The 20,630-nt window shown below is 42.6% G+C and overlaps 1 protein-coding gene across 1 annotated transcript in view; it reads right to left on the bottom strand.

Moving 5' to 3' along the window:
- Nucleotides 1-19,212, bottom strand: part of EIF2AK4 (eukaryotic translation initiation factor 2 alpha kinase 4) — a 106,405-nt gene extending 87,193 nt beyond the window's left edge. The window contains exons 1-3 of the mRNA XM_037161686.2: nt 18,933-19,212; nt 7,876-7,988; nt 2,743-2,845 (exon numbers count right to left, since the gene is read on the bottom strand). Of these exons, the coding sequence (XP_037017581.2) occupies nt 2,743-2,845; nt 7,876-7,988; nt 18,933-19,076 (360 nt within the window). The 5' untranslated portion in view covers nt 19,077-19,212. The remainder of the gene's footprint in view (nt 1-2,742; nt 2,846-7,875; nt 7,989-18,932) is intronic.
- Nucleotides 19,213-20,630: the final 1,418 nt, after the last annotated feature.

Raw genomic sequence — 20,630 nt, 5'->3', positions numbered from 1 at the left:
TTGGTTCATACGAATACAGAGTTATGGAGCCTGCCAAGCCCAAAATCTGCAAGGTAGGCAGGCTGGCAGTGAAGGATTAATAGTGCAGTTCCAGCCCAAAGACCATCCATCTCCAGACAATTCCCTCTTCTAGGGAGGCCAGTCTTTTTTTCTTCAAGCCCTCAATTGACTGGATGAGACCTGACCCATGTTTTGGAGGGTCATCAGCTTAACTCAAAGCCTACAGATTTCAATGTGTTAATCTCATCTAAAAAAAAAACCTACACAAAAATATATAGAATAATGTTTGGCCAAATATCTGGTTACTGTGGGCTAGCGAAGTTCACGCATAGTATTAAGCATCATGACATCTCTTCGAGCAGTTCGAATAAAAAAGTGACAACTTGAAATACTGACAAAGATGCGAAAAAACTGGACTGCTTACATATCACTGGTGGGACTGGACGGGGGTACTGTCAATCTGGAGAAGCTCGGCATTTTCATAAAAATCTGAACGTGCAACTACCACACACGCCCACGATTTCACACCTGGGCATTTGTTCCAAAAAATAAAAACCTACCTTCACATAAAAACGTGCTCATGAATATTTATAACAGTTTTATTTTTAAGAGCCCCAAACTGGATATCCAGATTTATTTTACCTGGTGGATGGTAAACGAATAGTGGTGCCATGAAATACCGCACCATAGGGTACCACTCAGGAATAAAAATAAAGAACTACTGATACATGCAAAATCTGTATGAATCTACAGAGAACTATGCTGAGTTAGAACAGAGCCGATCCCAAAGGTTATGTACTATGTGACTGTACTTACATAATTTCCTCGAAATGAGAAAACTACAGAACTTGAGAACGGACTAGCAGTTGTCAGCTGGCAATGAGAGGGTGTGGGTGGGTGTCAGGGGGCGGCTATGCAAGGGTGACAGGAGGGACCCTGTGGTGACAGGGCTATTCTGTGTCTGTCAGTGCCAGTATCCTGACTGTGACACTGTGCTACAGTTTTGAAAAGTGTTTCCACTGGGGCAAACTAAGGAAAGGGGACATGGGATCTCTCAGCATTATTTCTTACAACTGCACATGAATCTACAATGAACTCAAAATAAAAAGCATAATTTAAAATAAGTTTTTAAAAGGCAGCAAAAGCAAAAATAAACAAGCAGGACTATATTACATGAAAAAGCTTCTCCACAACAAAAGAAGCTGTCAATAAAATGAAAGGGCAACCTACAGACAGGAGAAAATATCTGCAAATCATGTATCTGATAGGGGTTAATATCCAAAATATATAAAAAACTCACAGGACCCAAAAGGGAAAACACAAATAATCTGATTTTTAAAAAATGGGCAGAGGAGCCCTGGCCAGGACGCTCAGTTAGTTAGAGCATTATCCTGATCCACCAAGACTGCAGGTTCAATCCCCAGTCAGGGCACACGCAAGAACCAACCAATGAGTGTCTCAATACATGGAACAGCAAATCAATATTTCTTCTTTCTCTCTCTTCCTCCCTCCCCCTAAAACCAAGAAAATAATGATAAGGGCAGAGGAACTCAACAGACATTTTGCAAAGATGACATACAAACTGCCAACAAGTGCATGAAAAAATGCTTGACATTGCTAATCATCAGGAAAATGCAAATCCAAACCTCAATGTATTTTCACCTCTTAGAATGGCTGTCATCAGAGACAACAAGTGCTGGCAAGGATGTGGGGTAAGGGAACCCTTGTGCCCATGGGTGGGCATGTAAACTGGTTCATCCACCATGGAAACCAGTGTGGAGATTTCTGAAAAAAAACAAGACTAGAACTACCATATCATGCAGTAACCTCACTTATCAGTATCTACCCAAAGGAAGTGAAGACAGAATCCTGAAGAGATATCTGCACGCCTATGTTACTGCAGCATTATTTACAAGAGCCGAAAGACATGGAAACAGCCTGGGTGGACATCAGCGCATGACTGAACGAGGGCTGGGAGACCTCGGGCAGACCCTGATGTGCGGAGGACTAGGGAAGAATGGGCCCTGAACTAGGTGTGAATGCGTGGGTAGAGAAGAGGCACTGAAGGATTAAAGCGTGTTGCTACTTATTGACAAGGGACGCAATTAGTTCTTCTGATATGGAAAGGAGAGAAGTGGCAAAGTTTGGTTAGAAATCACTTGTCTGTAAACATTTTTCAATAATATAAAGGTTCAAAACAAGATCATGTCATGGTGCCAGGTCCAAAGTGTGTAAAAATTATGGCCAGATTCATATACACTGTTTTTAGAAAGATTTTTTTTAAAGACTTGTTTTTTTTTTTTTTTTTTTGTTTTTTTTAGTGAAAGGTGAAGAGAGGGAGAAAAAGAAACATCAATGTGTGATTGCCTCTTGCATGCTCCTCACTGGGGATCTGGCCTGCAACCCAGGCATGTGACCGGACTGGGAATCGAACTGGTGACCCTTTGGTTCACAGGCCTGAGCTCAATCCACTGAGCCACACCAGCCAGGGCAGATTCTTAAGCATTAATAATACCGTGTATATACATTCTACAATTTGTAGTACATAAATACTGTAAATTAAAGAAATACAAATAGCAACGTTCTCTATTGCAGATATCAATACGAAACAAAACATTCTAGTCAAAATTGGATTTAAGGTACAATGGGAAAACCTTTAAGCCAAAGAAAAGGCAGGAGGGCAAACATTAGTGAACATGTTAAGATTTTTACGGTCCTCTTAGAAATCCAGACAAATCTTACTTCTCCACAATGCTTTTTGGCCACTTCATCCAGGCGGGATTTTAACAAATTAACACTTTCATTGGACAGACCTTTGGCATTCTTTAACTCTATTTCAGGCACTCTGGAAAAGAAAAGAAAACAAAACAAAACAAAACAAAAAGGAGTTACTCTAGAAAGTGTAGCCTATTCACATTAATATTTGCTAAGTTCCAAGGGATTTCATACAGGGCTCATTTGTAAACCTCGCTCCATAAGCCCAGCTACAATTCCCCCATCTCAAAAGGATTTCTACTACACTCAGATGACACAGGGCTCATCAAAGATTTACCTGCAGGCCATGGGGAGCGAGTGGGCTGGCCAGTTGTTGGTGTGTGGCCTGCCAGGTGCCTCGCTCACCAAGATGATCAGACTTATTGGGGTTTGATTCTCGTATGTCCCCAACTCCTCTGTCTCTGATTTCAGCTTTACGAACTGATTAAAAATTTTTTCATTGACTACTATTTTACTGCCTTTAAAAAAAAATCACTCTACTTCTGGTCAAGATGGAGGCATAGGTGGAAACACTGTGCCTCTTCTCATGACCAAGTTTAAAGACAACAGAGACTCAGTAACAAAAACACAACCAAAACAGACAGAAAATTGAACTGCACGGAAGTCTGACAACAACGAAATACTCATCCAGGCAGGTAAGGGGGTGGAGTCCGCGGCTGGCAGGGCAGGGTCATGCAGGAAAAAGTGGCCAGACCGACCCAGGCGTGCAGGCAGGGGTTGGCAGATCCCAGGTGTGGGTTGGCAACAGGCAGACCCAGTGGGGGTGCAAGGTGGCTGGCTGACCGCAGTCACACGTTTGCGCGCAGATAAACCAGGCAAAGGAGTGAGTGAGTGGTGAGACAGACCGCACAAACCAGGGCACCAGCCATGGGAATTAAAGCCTAAAAGCACCAATTGGAAAAACTTTCGGGGTCGAGGTGCTAGGAGAGGCTCTCAGGCTGAGAGTTCACTGGAGAGACCCACAGGGTTCTGGAGGGTGCACAAGCCCACACACCTGGGAACCAGTACCAGACGGGCCCAATTTGCTTGCGGGAAGCTGCAGAGGGGACCGAAATCCAGGAGGGTGCAGAAAAACGCCACTGCCCCTCTCTGACCTTGCCCCCACATACAGTGTCACAAACCAGTGACCCTGCCTCGGTGAACACCTAAGCCTCCGCCCCTCATACCTAACAGGCACGAACGGACCAAAACATTATGGCTCAAGAAGAACAGCTCAAATCCCCAGAGCCAATGCTTCTAAGTGACCAAGACATAGCCAACCTATCAGATGCACAGTTCAAAACACTGGTGATCAGGATGCTCACAGAACTGGTTGATTTTAGTCACAAATTAGAGGAACAAATGAAGGCTAAACTAATTGAAATGAAGGGAAATACACAGGAAACCAATAGTGATGGGAAGGAAACTGGGACTCAAATCAATGAAGTGGACCAGAAGGAAGAAACAAACATCCAATCAGAAAAAAAACGAAGAAACAAGAATTTAAAAAAATGAGGAGAGGCTTAGGAACCTCCAGGACATCTTTAAACGTTTCAACATCCGAACCACAGGGGTACCAGAAGGGGAAGAGGAAGAGCAACAAGTGGAAAAGTTATTTGAACAAATAATAAAGGAGAACTTCCCCAATCTGGCAAAGGAAATACACTTCCAGGAAGTTCAGGAAGCTTAGAGAGTCCCAAAGAAGGTGGACCCAAGGAGGAACACACCAAGGCACATCATAATTATATTAGCCAAGATTAAAATGAAGGAGAGAATTCTAGAAGCAGCAGAGATAAGGGGACAGTCACCTACAAAGGAGTGCCCATCAAACTGTCAGCTGATTTCTCAAAAAAGACCTTACAGGCAAGAAGGGGCTGGAAAGAAGTATTTCAGGTCATGAAATCCAAAGACCTACATCCAAGATTGATCTATCCAGCAAAGCTTTTACTTAGAATGGAAGGGCAGATAAAAGTACTTCTCAGATAAAGTCAAGTTAAAGGAGCTCATCATTACCAAGCCCTTATTATATGAAATGTTAAAGGGACTTATCTAAGAAAAAGAAGATAAAAAAGATGAACAGTGAAAGGACAGCAAACTCACAGTTATTAAGAATCACACCTAAAACAAAAGCAAATTAAGAGGACAGCTAGATCAGGAGCAGAACCATAGAAATGGAGATCACATGGAGGGTTAGCAACAGGGGAATGAGAGGAGGAGAAGGGGGGAGAAGGTACAGAGACTAAGTAGCATAGACAGTAGGTAGAAAATAGACAGGGGGGAGGGCAAGAATAGTATGGGAAATATAGAATCTAAAGAACTTATGACACATGGACATAAACTAGAGGGGGGAAATGGTGGGAGGGGGTGTGCAGAGTGGAGGGGAATGAAGGGGGGAAATGGGACAACTGTAATGGCATAATCAATAAAATATATTTTAAAAAATCACTCTAGCTCTGTGTGTGACTCCAGCCTAGTAGCGTAACCACGCACTCCCTTGCATGGTAATGCTCGACCCTGGCTTGCCCCGACACCAATGAACCCAGCTCTGACAGCTCACCCGCAAAAGGACAAGTGCTTGCTCTAGTCTGTGAGCTCTGATATAAAGCAGGATGAGAATAACAAGGCTGCATGGAGCCACAATGATCAAGCTCGTATTCCCACGACAGGCTGTGTCCAGTTACTCACTCTGACTGTAAATGAGGTGGAAAAGTGCTCACTCACTCACGTGTAAATCTAGTCCTGCACACTCTGCAAACTCTGCCTCTTCCAAAGATGGCTGCCTCATACTCCTCTTCATCCTTACAGAGCACAAGACTCAACACCATTTACTCACCGGAAGTACACGCCAGCCGTCAGGCTTCCTTTCAATCCCAACCAATAAACAACCAACACCAATTCACCGAGATTAAGTAGGCTTTATTTGATTTTACTGAACCAAAAATGACTCTCTGCCTCCTACCAAGCATTTTTGAGTAATTCTGAGTATTCCTTATCTGTGAGTTCTCTCAATGCTTCAGTTATAACAGGTTCTGCAATCATTATCCACTAGGGCAGATGGAAATCTGAGAGCAAGTACTTTATGTAAATGAGAAAAAGAATAACAACACCATGTAGCCTTGAGTCTCTGCGTGGTCTGTCTAACTCAGGGTTCTCGCACAGTGGCATGAACGACTCTTTTGCAGAAAAGGAAGGTTTCTGCACCATGTCATCTGAAAGGACAGGAGCGTTCCTCAAGTCAAGGCTTACATAATTATTATTATTTTCTAAACTAAGCAGTCATTATATAGCAGTATTAACAGAATGGTGAAAACTTCATCTACTACACTCATTCAATTTTTAAAAAACTCTCCAACATTCTCTTTCTGCTGCTGCCACATAATTCATAATTTTATGTAGCTGATATTATGATGTTTACTTTCTTACTTTTTATAAACATTCCCATGTTGTTATTTCAATCCTCACCCAAGGATATATCTATTGATTTCAGAGAGGGAGGGAGGGAGAGAGGGGGAGGACATCAATGTAAGAGAAACATCCATTGGTTGCCTCCTGACTAGGGACTGGACTTGCAGCCTAGGTCTGTGCCCTGACTGCGCAGAGAATTCACAGCCTTTTGGTGTACGGGACATTGCTCCAACCAAGTGAGCCCACATGGCCAGGATTCCATGTTGTTTTTTAAAAAGACCATCCCATAATATTTTTACCAAGTGGACACATCAAGATTTGCCTGAATAGTTCTCTAGTGCAGTGGTTCTCAATCAGCGTGACTATGTCCCCCAGGGGACACCTGTCAATGTAAGAGGGCAGAAAAGCTCTGTGCCCCTTCCACGTTCCTTGCCTATGCATCTCTTCCATGCGGCTGTTCCTAAGTTGCATCCTTTATAATAAACTGACAGTAGTAAGTAAACTGCCCTTCTGAGTTCTGTGAGCTTGTTCTAGCAAATCACTGAACCTGAGAAGGGGGTCTTGGGAGCCTGAAAATTTAGTCGGTTGATCAGAAATACTGGTACTTGCAACTGGCATTTGAAACCTTGTGGGATTAAAGCCTGAACCCATGGGGTCTGCAGTAACTACAAATAAACTGTATCGGAAGTGAAATGAATTGCTGGACACAAAGCTGGTGTCAGAAGACCCTACCTACTTGGTGTCAGGAAAAATAAAACCCAGAGAGGCACTGTCCTATTCTGCTTTCATAACTTTAACTGCCCTTTAATCAAGTCATTAATTAACTCTCAGCACACCTACTTCTCTACTGTGGGCACAGTGCTGGGGGCACAAGAGGGTTTTACTAACTTCAGGGAGTTCATTTTGACCTGTCTGTATTTTCATATCCTCCATCGCCTTTTAGGATAACAAATTCTGTAAGTTTACCACCCTCCAGGAAAGGCAGTGCTTCATTTTATTTGCCACTTTCCTTCACTGGTGCCCGGCATGATAACATCATCCAGGCCAGCCTGCCTTTCCATGGGGAATGTCTGGGGGAAAGATTACATGACATATACAAGATAACTCAGAAAAAGTACTGTGGAGTCCTAATTGCTAATGCTTTTGCTCTATCAGTGGTTCTCAACTAGAGATGTTATCACTTTCAGGAGCAGTTTGGAAATATGTGGGTTTTATGGTTCTCTCACTGGCTGGAGAGTACTCCTGGCATCAGTGGGGAGGGGCCAGCGATGCTTTGTGCCTTTCAGGGTGACCCTAAATCTTCATTTACTCCATGGAGTAAAGTGCCATTGGGCTCAGAAGGCTACTCCAATTCCTAATGCTGATCATACTTTACAACTAAGCACACAAGTTACCATGACTTCTTCTAGATTGTTCTTCTTCTCACTTTATGAGAATTAAACAAATGAAAGTTAATATAGCAGAAGAAGCAAACAATTAGTTATGGAACAAATATTAGTATCTGTACTGGCTATTGTACAATTAGAAGCAGACTTAACATGAGAAAGGCTTCATGAAAATGTCTACTGCTGAGAGAGTTTTAATGAAATACAAGTGATAGGAATGAAATTTTAAAGGACTGGTGGCAGGAAAGAGAAAATACCATTGGTTTCAACCTGTTTCCATGTGGTCAAAACAGAACTAAAATCACATCACAGCTATTTCTAATGTACTCACACATCTGGATAGGTCGGTGGGCATTTAACCCTCAATTCCACTTTTACATATACTTCTTCACCAGCCAGGCCCTGCGGGTACAGAACTAAATTGATTTCGGGGGGCTCTTTGACCTAAAAGAAAAAAAAGAAAAAAATTATTCTTTAAACCTAGAGAGCCAATCATTGACAATTAAGATAATGATCTAAGTTTAAAAGTTCTACTTTTAAAATATTACATGTAATTATGCCTGATACAGTGTTTGGTCATATTTGCCTGAGGCATAGTTTAAAAATAAAACCTATGCCAGAGAGAATGCATTTTTCTTTTTAAGGTTACCTAACGACTGAACCAAAATGCTCCACGTAGCTTCCACTCAGGCGTTACTGAGTGCAGCTACGTCTGGGTGCGGGCCTAGAGGCTGCGGGCACAGAGGTAACTTGAGACACACCAGGATTCAACTGCACGACACAGACTAGAACACGAATACTTTCCGACAGCGGTGAGTGCTGGGAAGAAAGTCTGGCAGGGTAACGGAACGCAGTGGTGGGGAGACGCTCATAGGGTGTCTCACTCACGAGGTGAACACTGAGAATAAGTGAAAACCCTGACACGTAAATCTGAGAGCTCATCTAAAATTCTTTCAACCCACTGCTTTTCACCAAATAATTAACTACTCTCTTGCTGTTCAGTGGAGTAAGTAAGTACCCTTTTTCCAGAAGAAGATTTGAGGTAGTTTACATTACCGCTAGAGCGAGTATGGGAAAAGGGAGGCTGAGGGACGAATATCCACTCCTGCAGCCCAGGCACTTACCGAGCCTGCGCCGTCTCCGTTTTACAGACGGGGCAGCTCAGGCTCGGGCGTTTCCGCTTCCTGCCTACAGATGCACAGTGACAAGGCTGGAATTCAAGTCCAGCTTGGACTCCCAAGCCTGGGTCCCTTTTCATCAGCCAGTCCTGACCTGCTGTGACTGAGTTGTGGTCATAACTTTGTCTTAGAATGTCCAGATGGCCAGGGCAAAAAGACATATTTGACATGTACATTTCACACACACACACACACACACACACACACAAAAGAGCATAAAAATTCTTTTAGGGGCAACAAAGTACTTCACAACACTACACTGTAGCAGAAATTTATAACACGAATCTTATAAGCGATGCCCTAAATTACATGATAAAGTTCTCATCGACTACGTGTACAAAATATGTAAGCTCAGTTTTTACATGGCTTTATAATAATCTTTGATAAAAGCTGTGGTACGACCCTGGGAAAGCACAGGTCTGCCAGAGTGGTTTTGGGGAGGGTGATCTGAGAGGCCTTTCACCTATCACACCTCATCACCCATTTACTGAGCGCTGACTCTGTCAGACACCGGTAACACACAGAGGTGAGAAAACAGATGTGCCTCTAGTTGTCATGGTGGGAAAAACCAAACAGTATAGATGTAAGTACAAGTTTAGAAAGCACTTATTAAAGAGATAGTGTGAAGCCCATTTCTACAAAGGGGAATCTCATGCAAACTGCACTTGACAAAGAAGCCTGCACTGACCCCCCTGTCTATGCTGAACTGCATGCCTGAACTGTGTGTGCCTCTACCATTTGAGCCAGAACTTATAAAGGAGTTTCTGGAATTCTATTTCACCAAAAAGGACTGACTGAGGCTTGCCCCATCCAATCCAGGCTCCTAGCCACTGTCTCAGCAACGTCTTCACTGACCTATCAGAGCAGCTCTATTCTGAGCAATCAGGAGAGTGTCTTTTGGATGAATCAAGTTGCAAGGACCCTAAGCCCTCATTTGCATGAGGACCGACCAATCAGGGACCAGGGGCAGGGACTTTTGTCTGTAAAAGTCAGTTCCCTGCTGGCTCTGGGAGAGCACTTCCCCTTTCCACAGAGGACTGTGGGCTGTGTTTTGCAAGGTGTCTCACCACAGCAGACCAGCCTGGCTGAAGAGGGCCCTGGTCCTGGGCTGCCTCACAGCAGTGCTGTATCACAACTGAGCTATTTTGCACTGAATAAAAGTTTCTTTCTTCACTATACCCCAAACTGTAGGTTCTTGATGGCAGTGTCTTGATGCCAATGACCATTGATCACTGGTTGATGTTTCTTATCAACAGAACTGATTTTTTAACTGGACAGGTTTATCAGACCTAAGTGTAGCATTCCATTAGGTTAATTTCTGGCCACTAAGATGAACTAACACATGCCACTTCTTAATTCCTGTTTCCTTCCAGGTGGCTGGAATACAGATGTGATGGTTGGAGTTCAGACAGCTCTTTTATACCGTAAAGGGCACATTAAGGATTGTAAAACAGCAATTTAGAAAAATGCCTAGACTCCAGACTTTTACATGCAAAAAAGCAAACTTTGTAGTTTTCTGCCATATGTTGCTAAACTTAATCCTAACCAATACAGGCTCCGTGGGGGAGGGAAACAGGGAAGAGTGATATTTGAGATAAACAGAATATCTGTTTTCCTGAAGCAAACAGAGAGGCTCCCCAATAGGTGAAGAAGCTTTTATGTAAAACATGTTTAGAACACCAAGCATTAGCTCATATTAGGGCATTCAAGGACTTCTAGAGTTGAATATAACTTGATTAAAAATGATTTAACAACCAAGATGTACTGGGGAGTCAGGTGAGGCAGGGCCTCCTCCATGGGTTTAGAAGATAACTAGTCATCAGACTTCCAGCCAAGATGGAGGCCACGATGGAGACACACTGTACCTCCTTCCACAACCAAAGGAAGGATAACAATTTAGAAACAAAAAACCACCAGAGCTGACAGAAAATTGAACTGTATAGAAGTCCGACAACCAATGAGTTAAAGTAGACACATTCATCCAGACAGGTAGGAGGGGTGGAGTTGGGCAACCAGGAGGACAGAGGTCGCTGCAAAAAAAAAAAAAAAAACCACAACAAAGTGAGCAAAACAGCCCTGGCTGGTATAGCTCAGTGGATTGAGTACAGGCCTTCGAACCACACGATCACGGTTCCATTCCCAGTCAGGGCACATGCCTGGGTTGCAGGCCAGTTCCCAGCAGGGGACTCACGAGAAGCAACCATACATTGATACTTCCCTCCTTCTCTCATTCCCTTCCTCTCTAAAGATAAATAAATAAAATCTTAAAAAAAAAGTGGTGGCTGGTGGACCCCGGCCATGCAAGGCAGCAGCTGGTGAACCCAGCAAGGTGGTGGATTGTGGAGCGGCGTGGCACATAAGGTGGCTGGCTGGCTGACCAGGCGGTCCCACATTCATGCACAGATAAACCAGGCCAAACTGGGAAGCGAGAAAGACCTAGCAACCCAGGGCCCCAGCTCGGGGAATTAAAGCCTCAGCACAACAATTGAAAACACCTGTGGGGGTTGAGGTGCAGGGAGAGACTCCAAGCCTCACAGGAGAGTTTGCTGGAGAGGCCCACAGGGTGTTGGAACGTACACAAACCCACCCACACGGGAATCAGCACCAGAAGGGCTCAGTTTGCTTAGGGGAAGGGGCAGAAGGGACTGAAATCCAACAGACAGTGGAGCATCACCATTGTTCCTTCTCAGACCCCGCCCCCACATACAGCATCACAACCTAGCAACTGGGTAGCCCCACCCTGGTGAACACCTAAGGCTTCGCCCCTCATATATAACAAGCATGACCAGACCAAAAAAAAATGGCCCAAATGAAAGAACAGATCAAAGCTCCAGAAAAAATACAACTAAGCAATGAAAAGATACCCAACCCATCAGATGTACAGTTCAAAACACTGGTAATCAGGATGCTCAAAGAATTGGTTGAATTTGGTCACAAATTAGATGAAAAAATGAAGGCTATGCTAAGTGAAATAAAGGAAAATGTACAAGGAACCAATAGTGATGGGAAGGAAACTGGGACTCAAATCAATGGAGTGGACCAGAAGGAAGAAAGACATTCAACCAGAACAGAATGAAGAAACAAGAATTCAAAAACATGAGGTGAGGCTTAGGAACCTCCAGGACATCTTTAATTAAACATTCCAACATCCGAATTACAGTGGTGCCAGAAGAGGAAGAGAAGGAGCAACAAGTGGAAAACTTATTTGAACAAATAATAAAGGAGAACTTCTCCACTCTGGCAAAGGAAACAGACTTCCAGGAAGCTCAGAGAGTCTCAAAGAAGTTGGACCCAAGGAGGAACACACCAAGGCTCATCATATTTACATTGCTCAAGATTAAAATGAAGGAGAGAATCCTAGAAGCAGCAAGAGATAAGGGGACAATCACCTACAAAGGAGTTCCCATCAGACTGTCAGCTGATTTCTCAAAAGAGACCTTGCAGGCAAGAAGAGGCTGGAAAGAAGTATTCCAAGTCATGAAAGGCAAGGACCTATATCCAAGATTGCTCTATCAAGCAAAGCTTTCTTTTAGAATGGAAGGGCAGATAAAGTGCTCCTCAGATAAGGTCAGGTTAAAGGAATTCATCATCACCAAGCCCCTATTACAAGAAATGTTAAAGGGACTTATCTAAGAAAAAGAAGATAAAAGACGTGTTCAGTAAAGTGACAGCAAACTCACAGTTAACCAGCACACCTAAAACAAAAACAAACTAAGCGAACAAGTAGAACAGGAACAGAACTACAGAAATGGAGATCACATGGATGGGTAGCAGCAGGGGAGTGGGAGGAGGAGAGAGGGGGAAATGGCATAAATAAGTATCATAGATGGTAGGTAGAAAATGGACAGGGGGAGGGTAAGAATAGTATGTGAAATGTAGAAGCTAAAGAACTTATAAGTATGACACATGGACATGAACTAAAAGGGGGGAATGTGGGTGGGGGAGGGTGTGCAGGGTGGAGGGGAGTGAAAGGGGAAAATGGGGCAACTGTAATAGCATAATTAATAAAATATATTAAAAAAAAGATAACTAGTCATCCAGAAGTCAGTACTGATAACATCTTTAACTTAACCTGTACAATAATTCCTGAAATATTTGCAAGCAAATAACCATAAAATAAGGAGCAATCAAAAAATTTTTGAGCACCTAAAGAGAAGAAAACACAGTGTAGATGTATCAACTCCAAAATATACAAAATCCTATATGACGAAAAAAGTTTTAAAGACTGAAAATGCAAGAGACAGGCAAGCCACATAAAAAGTAATAATGGAGAGAAGTCTGTATCATGCTACAGTGAGATAGAAGTTAAATTCACTTTTTAAAAAGATTTTATTCATTTTTAGAGAGAGGAGAAGGGAGAGAGAAAGAGAAGGAGAGAAATAATGTGTGGTTGCTTCTTGTATGCCCTGCACTGGGGATCTGGCCTGCAACCCAGGCATGTGCCCTGACTGGGAAAACCAAATTTGCGACCCTTTAGTTGGCAGGCTGGTGCTCAATCCACTGAGCCACATCAGCCAGGGCTAAATTCACTTCTTAATGGGATCTGGAAGCTGGTACTCTCCTGAACAATTATAAAATAGCCCAATAAATCCTCAAGCATATAAAAAGTGAGAGAGTAATGTAAACTCAGTCCTGAAATGTAAGAGAGGTAGTGCTCCTTTGGAACTCATTATTAACTCTTCAAGAAACAAACCCTACATCACGCCCAGCGGGCCAGAAACACTGGCACAGCTCAGCCCTCTGTGGGAGCGGTGCTGTTACGCACCCCTGCTGCTCAGTGTGGCTGTGCTTTCCTCCGGCACCTCATAACACTCTCACACAACAAAATCCACTGGTTTAAGGATGCGTCTATTTCTGTTCAAAGTACTGAAGTGAAGAATGTGACTACTAAAAACTGAGAATTTTATCAGCCATTCCACACAGCAGCAAACTTTTTGGTTCCAAAGCTGAAGTATAAGGGTTAATGACAGCCCATGATTAAACTTCGCCTGTTTACAAGATAAGCAGCAGAGTGAGGATGAGGTTTGGGAAATTAAAAATACCAACGCAATTTTTCCTTGCACACAATGTAAGTATAGTTAACACTCCTAAAATGCGCTCTTAAAAATGGTGAATGAAGGTGATAAATTTTATATGTTCTTTACCATGATTATATATTTTTTAAAAGTTAGACAATTCAAACCACTTTTAGATGGCTGGCCTATAACAGAATTGTTACTTAGGGTTCTGCTAATCATCTCTTCCTTACAGTTTGATGGCAAGATGGCCCACTATTTCTCAGCTGCTTCAGGTCTCACATTCTGTGCCTACTGCGGGGAAGAAACCAGTGTGTGCGAAACTATGACAAATGCAGAAATGAGCACGCTGGGTGACCTGGGCAAACCTTTGGTGTTAAGTTTGTGAAGATATCAGAAACAAAAGTGATAGACAGTAAAAGCTCAGAAAATGGAAATTAGCTAACACTCCCCTAGATTTTATGTTTTTGAAATTTAACTTATTTAACCTCATAGGTCACCCATCCCCCAACCACCGATCATTCAATCTATGAGCTTTGTTTCGGATTTTGCATATAAGAGAGATCATACAATATTTGTCTTTCTCTGATTTTTATGTTAAATGCCTTATTCACTAATTCCCCCCCACCCATCTCCTTTTCTGAAAATCCTCTCTGTAACTGAGCTTGTAAAAAATCATCAAGTCCATTTACCATCTGATTGTGAGCTGGTGAGAATTTTTAAACAATGACAGACTTGTTAAAAAAGTTTAATAACCTAAAACTCCATTTTAAGTAAACTTTAGAACACTCAGAATCTGGAAAAGGGGAAGGGATTAAGATGTATAAAATGTCTATAATAAAAATAGTCATGGGGATGTAAAATACATCATAGTGCCTTACAGTCAATAATACTGTAATAACTATGTATGGTGTCAGGTGGGCACTAGACTTATCAGGGTAATCACTTTGTAAACTATATAAATGTCTAATCATCTAAAACTAATATAATATTGTATATATTTTTTAAATTTTAAACAAGAGAAAAATATTCGGAATATAAATTCTCCCCAAATTAAAATACATAATGTCATTCCAATAAAAATGCTAAATAATTTTTGAACAATTTAGAAAATTGATGCAAGTTGATTCCAAAGCTTATATGGAAAAACTAAAGTAAAACTAGTCAGGAAAATTCTGTAAAGTAAAGGATGACCACACTAAATACTAAGGCTAATTATAAATTTACAACAATTAAAGCAAAGTGGTAGCAGTGCTTAAGTAGATTAATGGAATAGAAGAGAGAGTCAACAACAGACCCAAATACATTTGGGAATTATTTCATTCAATAAAGAATTTTGACCATTTTTTAGCAGGCACTGGGCATGCTGGTGTCAACAGCCACACGGATCCTACCATAGTCCCACATAACATGAAGGTGGCATGTCAGATTAGTCCAGCGATCCCCCCTTATCTGCGGTTACATTTTTCACAGTTTCAGTTACTTACAGTCAGCTGTGATCCCATTCACTGACCTCCTCATGGCTATGACCCAGCATCACCCAAGTGGATGATTCTCCTTTCGACATTTTACCAGAAGAGCAACAGTAGCCTAAAGCTCTGTCACAATGGCTGCATCACTGATCTCACTCATCTCGGCACACTTCATCCCGTCAGGTAGGCATTCTATCATCTCTCATCCTCACAAGGGTGAGTGCAGTACAGCCAGATATTTCCAGAGATAAAGACCACATTCACATAACTTTTACAATAGCACATTGTTATAACTGTTCTGTTGTATGATTAGTTAGTATTGTTAATCCCTGACTATGCCTAATTTATAAAATAAACTTTATTATAGGAATATATAAGGAAAAAACATAGTATGTATAGGGTTTGGTAGTACTGCACTTACAAGCATCTACTGGGACTCTTGAAATGTACTGCCCTTGGATAAGGGGAGGGCTACAATAAGGCGGAAAAAAACCCTCAACCCACTGGTGTTAGTCTAACTGGCTAGTTGGTGGTGGGAAGAGTTGGCCTAAATTCATACTTAGATGCAGCTAAGAACTTTAAAAATATTTTTTCTAACTTTTTAATTGATTGATTTTAGAGGGTAAGGGGGAGAGAGAGAGAAGCACCCCTTTGTTTTTCCCCTTATTTATGCATTCATTGGTTGTTTCTTGTATGTGCCCTAACCAGGAACAGGAACTGCAACTCTGGCATATTGCGATGACTGAGCTAGCTGGCCAGGGCCTAAGAACTTGTTCAAAAAAGCTATTTCTAGCCCTGGCTGGTGTAGCTCAGTGGATTGAGTGTGGGCCTGAGAAACAGAGAATCGTGGTTTGATTCCCAGTCAGGGCACATGCCTGGGTTACTGGCCAGGACCCCAGTAGGAGGTGCACAAGAGGCAACCACACATTGATGTTTCTCTCCCTCTTTCTCCTTCCCTTCTCCTCTCTCTAAAAATAAATAAGTAAAATATTTTTTAAAAACCTGAAATAACTCATTTTTTGGTAACAGTGGAGCAAGAAAATATTTTCTAGAAAAAAAGATCTACGGGTACCATAAAACAAAAATTGGTTGTGTTGACTATATAAAAGTCTTAAAAAATTGCATTGATTATATAAATATCAAAATGTACACAATCATGGAAAATATGTGCAACATATAAATAGCTGACACATGAGTAAGAAAATATACAACACAGTGGAAAAAGTGAACCAAAGAACATGAAAAAACAGTGCACAGAAAAAGAAAAATCCATTGCTTACAAACAAAGGTAGCCTACATAATGAATCACTGAGAAATAAAAATGTTTCATCTACTTACTGGCAAAGATGAAAAAGTCTGACATCTACAATGTTGCTGAAATTGTACAAAAACTGCTCTCGCACAGTACCCGTGGGCCGTAAGACAGAAGCAACCTTTTGGGAAGGGAAGTTTGTAACAGCTATCCAATTAAAAATGTGCAGACCCTTTGCCCACATGGAAAATTAGCCAAGACAGTTAAATTAATAATAAGTGTATAGCCCTGGCTGGTGTAGCTCAGTGGATTGAGCACGGGCCTGCGAACCAAACAACTGCGGTTGGATTCCCAGTCAGGGCACAGGCCTGGGTTGTAGGCCAGTTCCCAGCAGGGGCCAGTTCCCAGCAGGGGACCCGCGAGAAGCAACCATACATTGATATTTCTCTCCCTCTCTCCTTTCCTTCCCTTCTAAAGATAAATAAGTTTAAAAAATAGTAAGTGTATAACTCCACAGAAAATTATATTTTAAACTACTGGCATCCAAACTTTTTTAGCATGCAAAGTAATTTTTAGCATTCACTCGCAAAATATTGTTATTTATAAATAATATACATATGCTACTGCACTGCAATCTGCATTATAACACATTCCCCAAAAAGCTTTAAAAACTTCAGAAGTAAAAAAAAACAACTTAAGTTTATTCAGGTCAGTAAATTCTGACCTGAATTTATTGGCAGCAGATTTGGCCTGAACTGACCCGAGGCTTTTATTAAGTCTTTATTTACCCAGGTTACACATTTAGTTGTTTGATTCTGGATGCTGCCGAAACACACACCAAGGGAGGTGTTAGGTGAGGTATGGAGTGTGCACAAGTGAGCATGAATGCAAGTTTACTTCTGAATTGTGAAACCCATCAGGTCTCAAGAGTTTGGGATAAAGGATTGTGGCTGCATAACCTTTCCCTGACGACTGGAAATAGCAGGTGATAATAAGCACTTGCTGAATGACTACACTCTGATTCGTACTTATGACCATTAATTATCTGCCTGTTGGGCCTATAAAAATGTTGTGGCTATTTGCCCTGTGTACCATGGGCTACAGACAGTTATTCGATTTATTCTGCCTGACTTTTATAGCTTTTGTTTGGCTTTGTTTAGTCTTGTCTTGTCATGAAGTTCACAAGCTATAAACTTGGGGACTATTGGTCTATCTGCTTAAGGCAGCTCCTTTCTCCTTTCTGTTTTTCTGCAGTTTTAGGATTGGATAACTAACCGTGCATAAAAGTAAACAAACTAGCTCTGAAGGAAACCTTTAGGGCCTTTGAAGCGAGTCCAGGTGTGACACCTGTTCTGGCTGCTTACTGGGCCTACTTCCTGGTTCTCAAAGTTTAGGAACAGAAAAATTACCAGATTACCAGAAAATTATGTTACTATTTCATTATAAGCATGTATAAAGGGAATATTTACACTTCAGGTTTAAAGTCAGTCTTGAAATTAAGTACCTACAAAAGTAAGTTCCCTGAGGGCAGAGTTTTTTGTCTTTTGTCTGAGGTTGTATTCCTAATGCCTGGAACCAAGATGCTATTTATGGAGGAAATACTGGATGTGTAGATAAAGCTGCGTCCAAAGATACCGTGAAATGTCAGAACTAAAAGCACACAAAGGAAGACCTACCTTTTAAATAATATCCAGAGACCTAATAGTTTAACAGATAACTTCAGGATGGGGCGTGGGGAGGGGCTATTAGTATCAGCAGCTTATAGTGCCTTAACTTACCTCCAGACAAAAAGGAAAATAATGTTTTAAACCAAATATCATTTAAAAGGTCTAGACTCTGCACACAGCCTCTCCATTACAGCTAAGATGAATGTATTATATACTCTCTGCTAAGTGCCTTAGAGGAAGGTACAGGAAAATTCCTCCATACCAGAAAACACAGTGAGCATGCCTGTGAAGTAAACTGGCATGTATGTGCTTTACAACTGTGAACACACGGGAGGGTGAGACTTGAAGATAATTTTGATTGAGGGCATCAGTTAAGGTCTGTGCAAACGCCCAAAACGTGTTCCAAGAACAAAGTTGCAATGCATCCCTTTGAATGCGCTGTTGTATCAAACTCAAGGGCTTTCAGGGAAAAGGGGAAGAAGACTGGAAGGAAAGGGATGTTACAGGGTGTCAGTGGGAATGAGAAACAGTGCTAGGTAAGACAGAGGAGCCGACTTGCAGAAAAGGCTGTGGGAGAATTCGGGTCTCCAGGTGGGGGGATTCTGGAGACCCGCCGAGCGGCTGCAAGGACAAAAAGTGAGCGTGGGTGGAATTGGCAGGGCCGAAAGGACTGCAGAATCCTAAAGCCGGCGTGCGGCTGGGCTCCAGCAGGGCAGGGCCGGGCCAGGCCTGGCCCAGGAAGGTCCAGCGGATGGAGGCTGGGCCGCAGCAAGCTAGCCGAAACTCCACAAGCCACGTTCCTACCGGTCCGCACGCGTCCTGCCGTAGGTCCTGGAAGTCGGCGCCATAGATGGCCTCTAGGGCCTGCAGCTCGTGGTCCTGTCGCTGCAAATAGCTCTCCGGCGGCTCGTCCCGGCGGCGCCCGTGAGTCCCACGACCCCCAGCCATTGCAACCCGGAGGCCCAGTCAAGACGGCCCTATTTCGGCTGCGGTGGGCCGGGACCCCGCATCCACTGTCGGGACTGGCCCGAGGGCGGGACACGGCGCCGTGCGGTGGGAGGGTTGTGGACTGGGTTCCAAACCGGGGCGGTCAGTGGGCGGGGCTACTCTCAGTGCAGGTCCTGGGGCGGGCGCAGTGCCGGGGGCGGGGCGCTGTGCCGGGAGCTGGTTCTACCCGCTCCGGAAGCCAGAGAGCTAGGGAGCGAGGCAAAGGACCTCTTTGCCCAGCTAACGTGGGAGAAAGCAAATTGCAGAGACCTTGGAAATCAAATCAATCAGAATGGAATAACGCCAAATGGCATCGTTTTCACGAAATAAGTCTCTTCAACAGAAATGCCTGCTGGAATTCCTTCGCCTCGGCTTGGGTGATGATGATAGGAAAATCTTCAAGGGCAGACTTTGATGGGTTTTCAAGTCTCTTACTGGCTTACCTATAACTTTCCGACAATTCTACCAGAAGTAAAAGTCAGGGCTACTACTCCCTGTACCCCAATTTTGTACCCCCAAACTCATTCTCTTAACCGTGGATTGAACATCCTATGCATGTCCTCTGTCCCTACATTGCCACCTTTAACTGAAAGATGTCTTTTCAACTGAAAAGTTGTCTTTCAACCGAAAGATGTCTGTCTTTTCACTCAGGCATCTTCATGAGCTACAGTCCCTTGAAAAGAATTTTGTTCCATGGCCACTTTACTGAATGTGAGTTTAGGGATCTTTCTGTAATATTCTGCCTCCAATCATGTCTCTCTTGAGTTTATAAAATAACCTGTCTACCAGACGTTGTCATTGCACTTCAGCTCCAGTCACTTAATATAAGGCTACATACATGTTCATTTGGAACAGTGATTTTCAACTTTTTATGTCTCATGACACACATAAACTAATTACTAAAATTCTGAGGCACACTGAAAATTATTTTTTTCTGATCTGACAAAAATAGGTATAATTTTGACTCATTCACACTGCATGGCTATTGTTGTGTTGGCTGTTGTCATGTTTTTATCTGACAATCTGAGGGGAAAGAGGTCAGTGCCCTTGACTAAATAGCCAGGTATTGCATGTTTTAAAAATTCTTAAGGCACACCCATGTGCCTCTAGCAGCACACTGGTTGAAAAATTGCTGATGTAGAATAATCATATTACGTTAGGGTTAGGTTTAAGTGATATTTTCTGTCTACTTTGCTTACCCCTATACTATTTGCTAACTAATGATTATTTGGTTATCTTGCTGTCATTTATTCACTCAGTTATGGCCAGATAACACAAATGCGCTAGTTTGACTCAAGCCCTCCTCAAACTGTTTCCTTGTCTCCATGGACCTATTCTTTTTCCAGTGATCCCTGTCTAGATAAATGGCACCACTCACCCCAAATTGGCCCAAGTCAGGTAACTGTGATCCTGAATTCCCTTTCTCTCAACTCACACATCCAGATGGTCACCATTTCTTCAATACATACAACTCGCTGCATCCCACTGCCACTTAGTTCAGACCACCATCATCTC

The sequence above is a fragment of the Artibeus jamaicensis genome, unplaced genomic scaffold, assembly GCF_021234435.1.
Source record: "Artibeus jamaicensis isolate MK-2021 breed Jamaican fruit bat unplaced genomic scaffold, CSHL_Jam_final contig_1132, whole genome shotgun sequence".
Taxonomy (NCBI): domain Eukaryota; kingdom Metazoa; phylum Chordata; class Mammalia; order Chiroptera; family Phyllostomidae; genus Artibeus; species Artibeus jamaicensis.
Note: the sequence above shows the minus strand (reverse complement) of the source record. Positions and strands in the feature narration are given on the sequence as shown.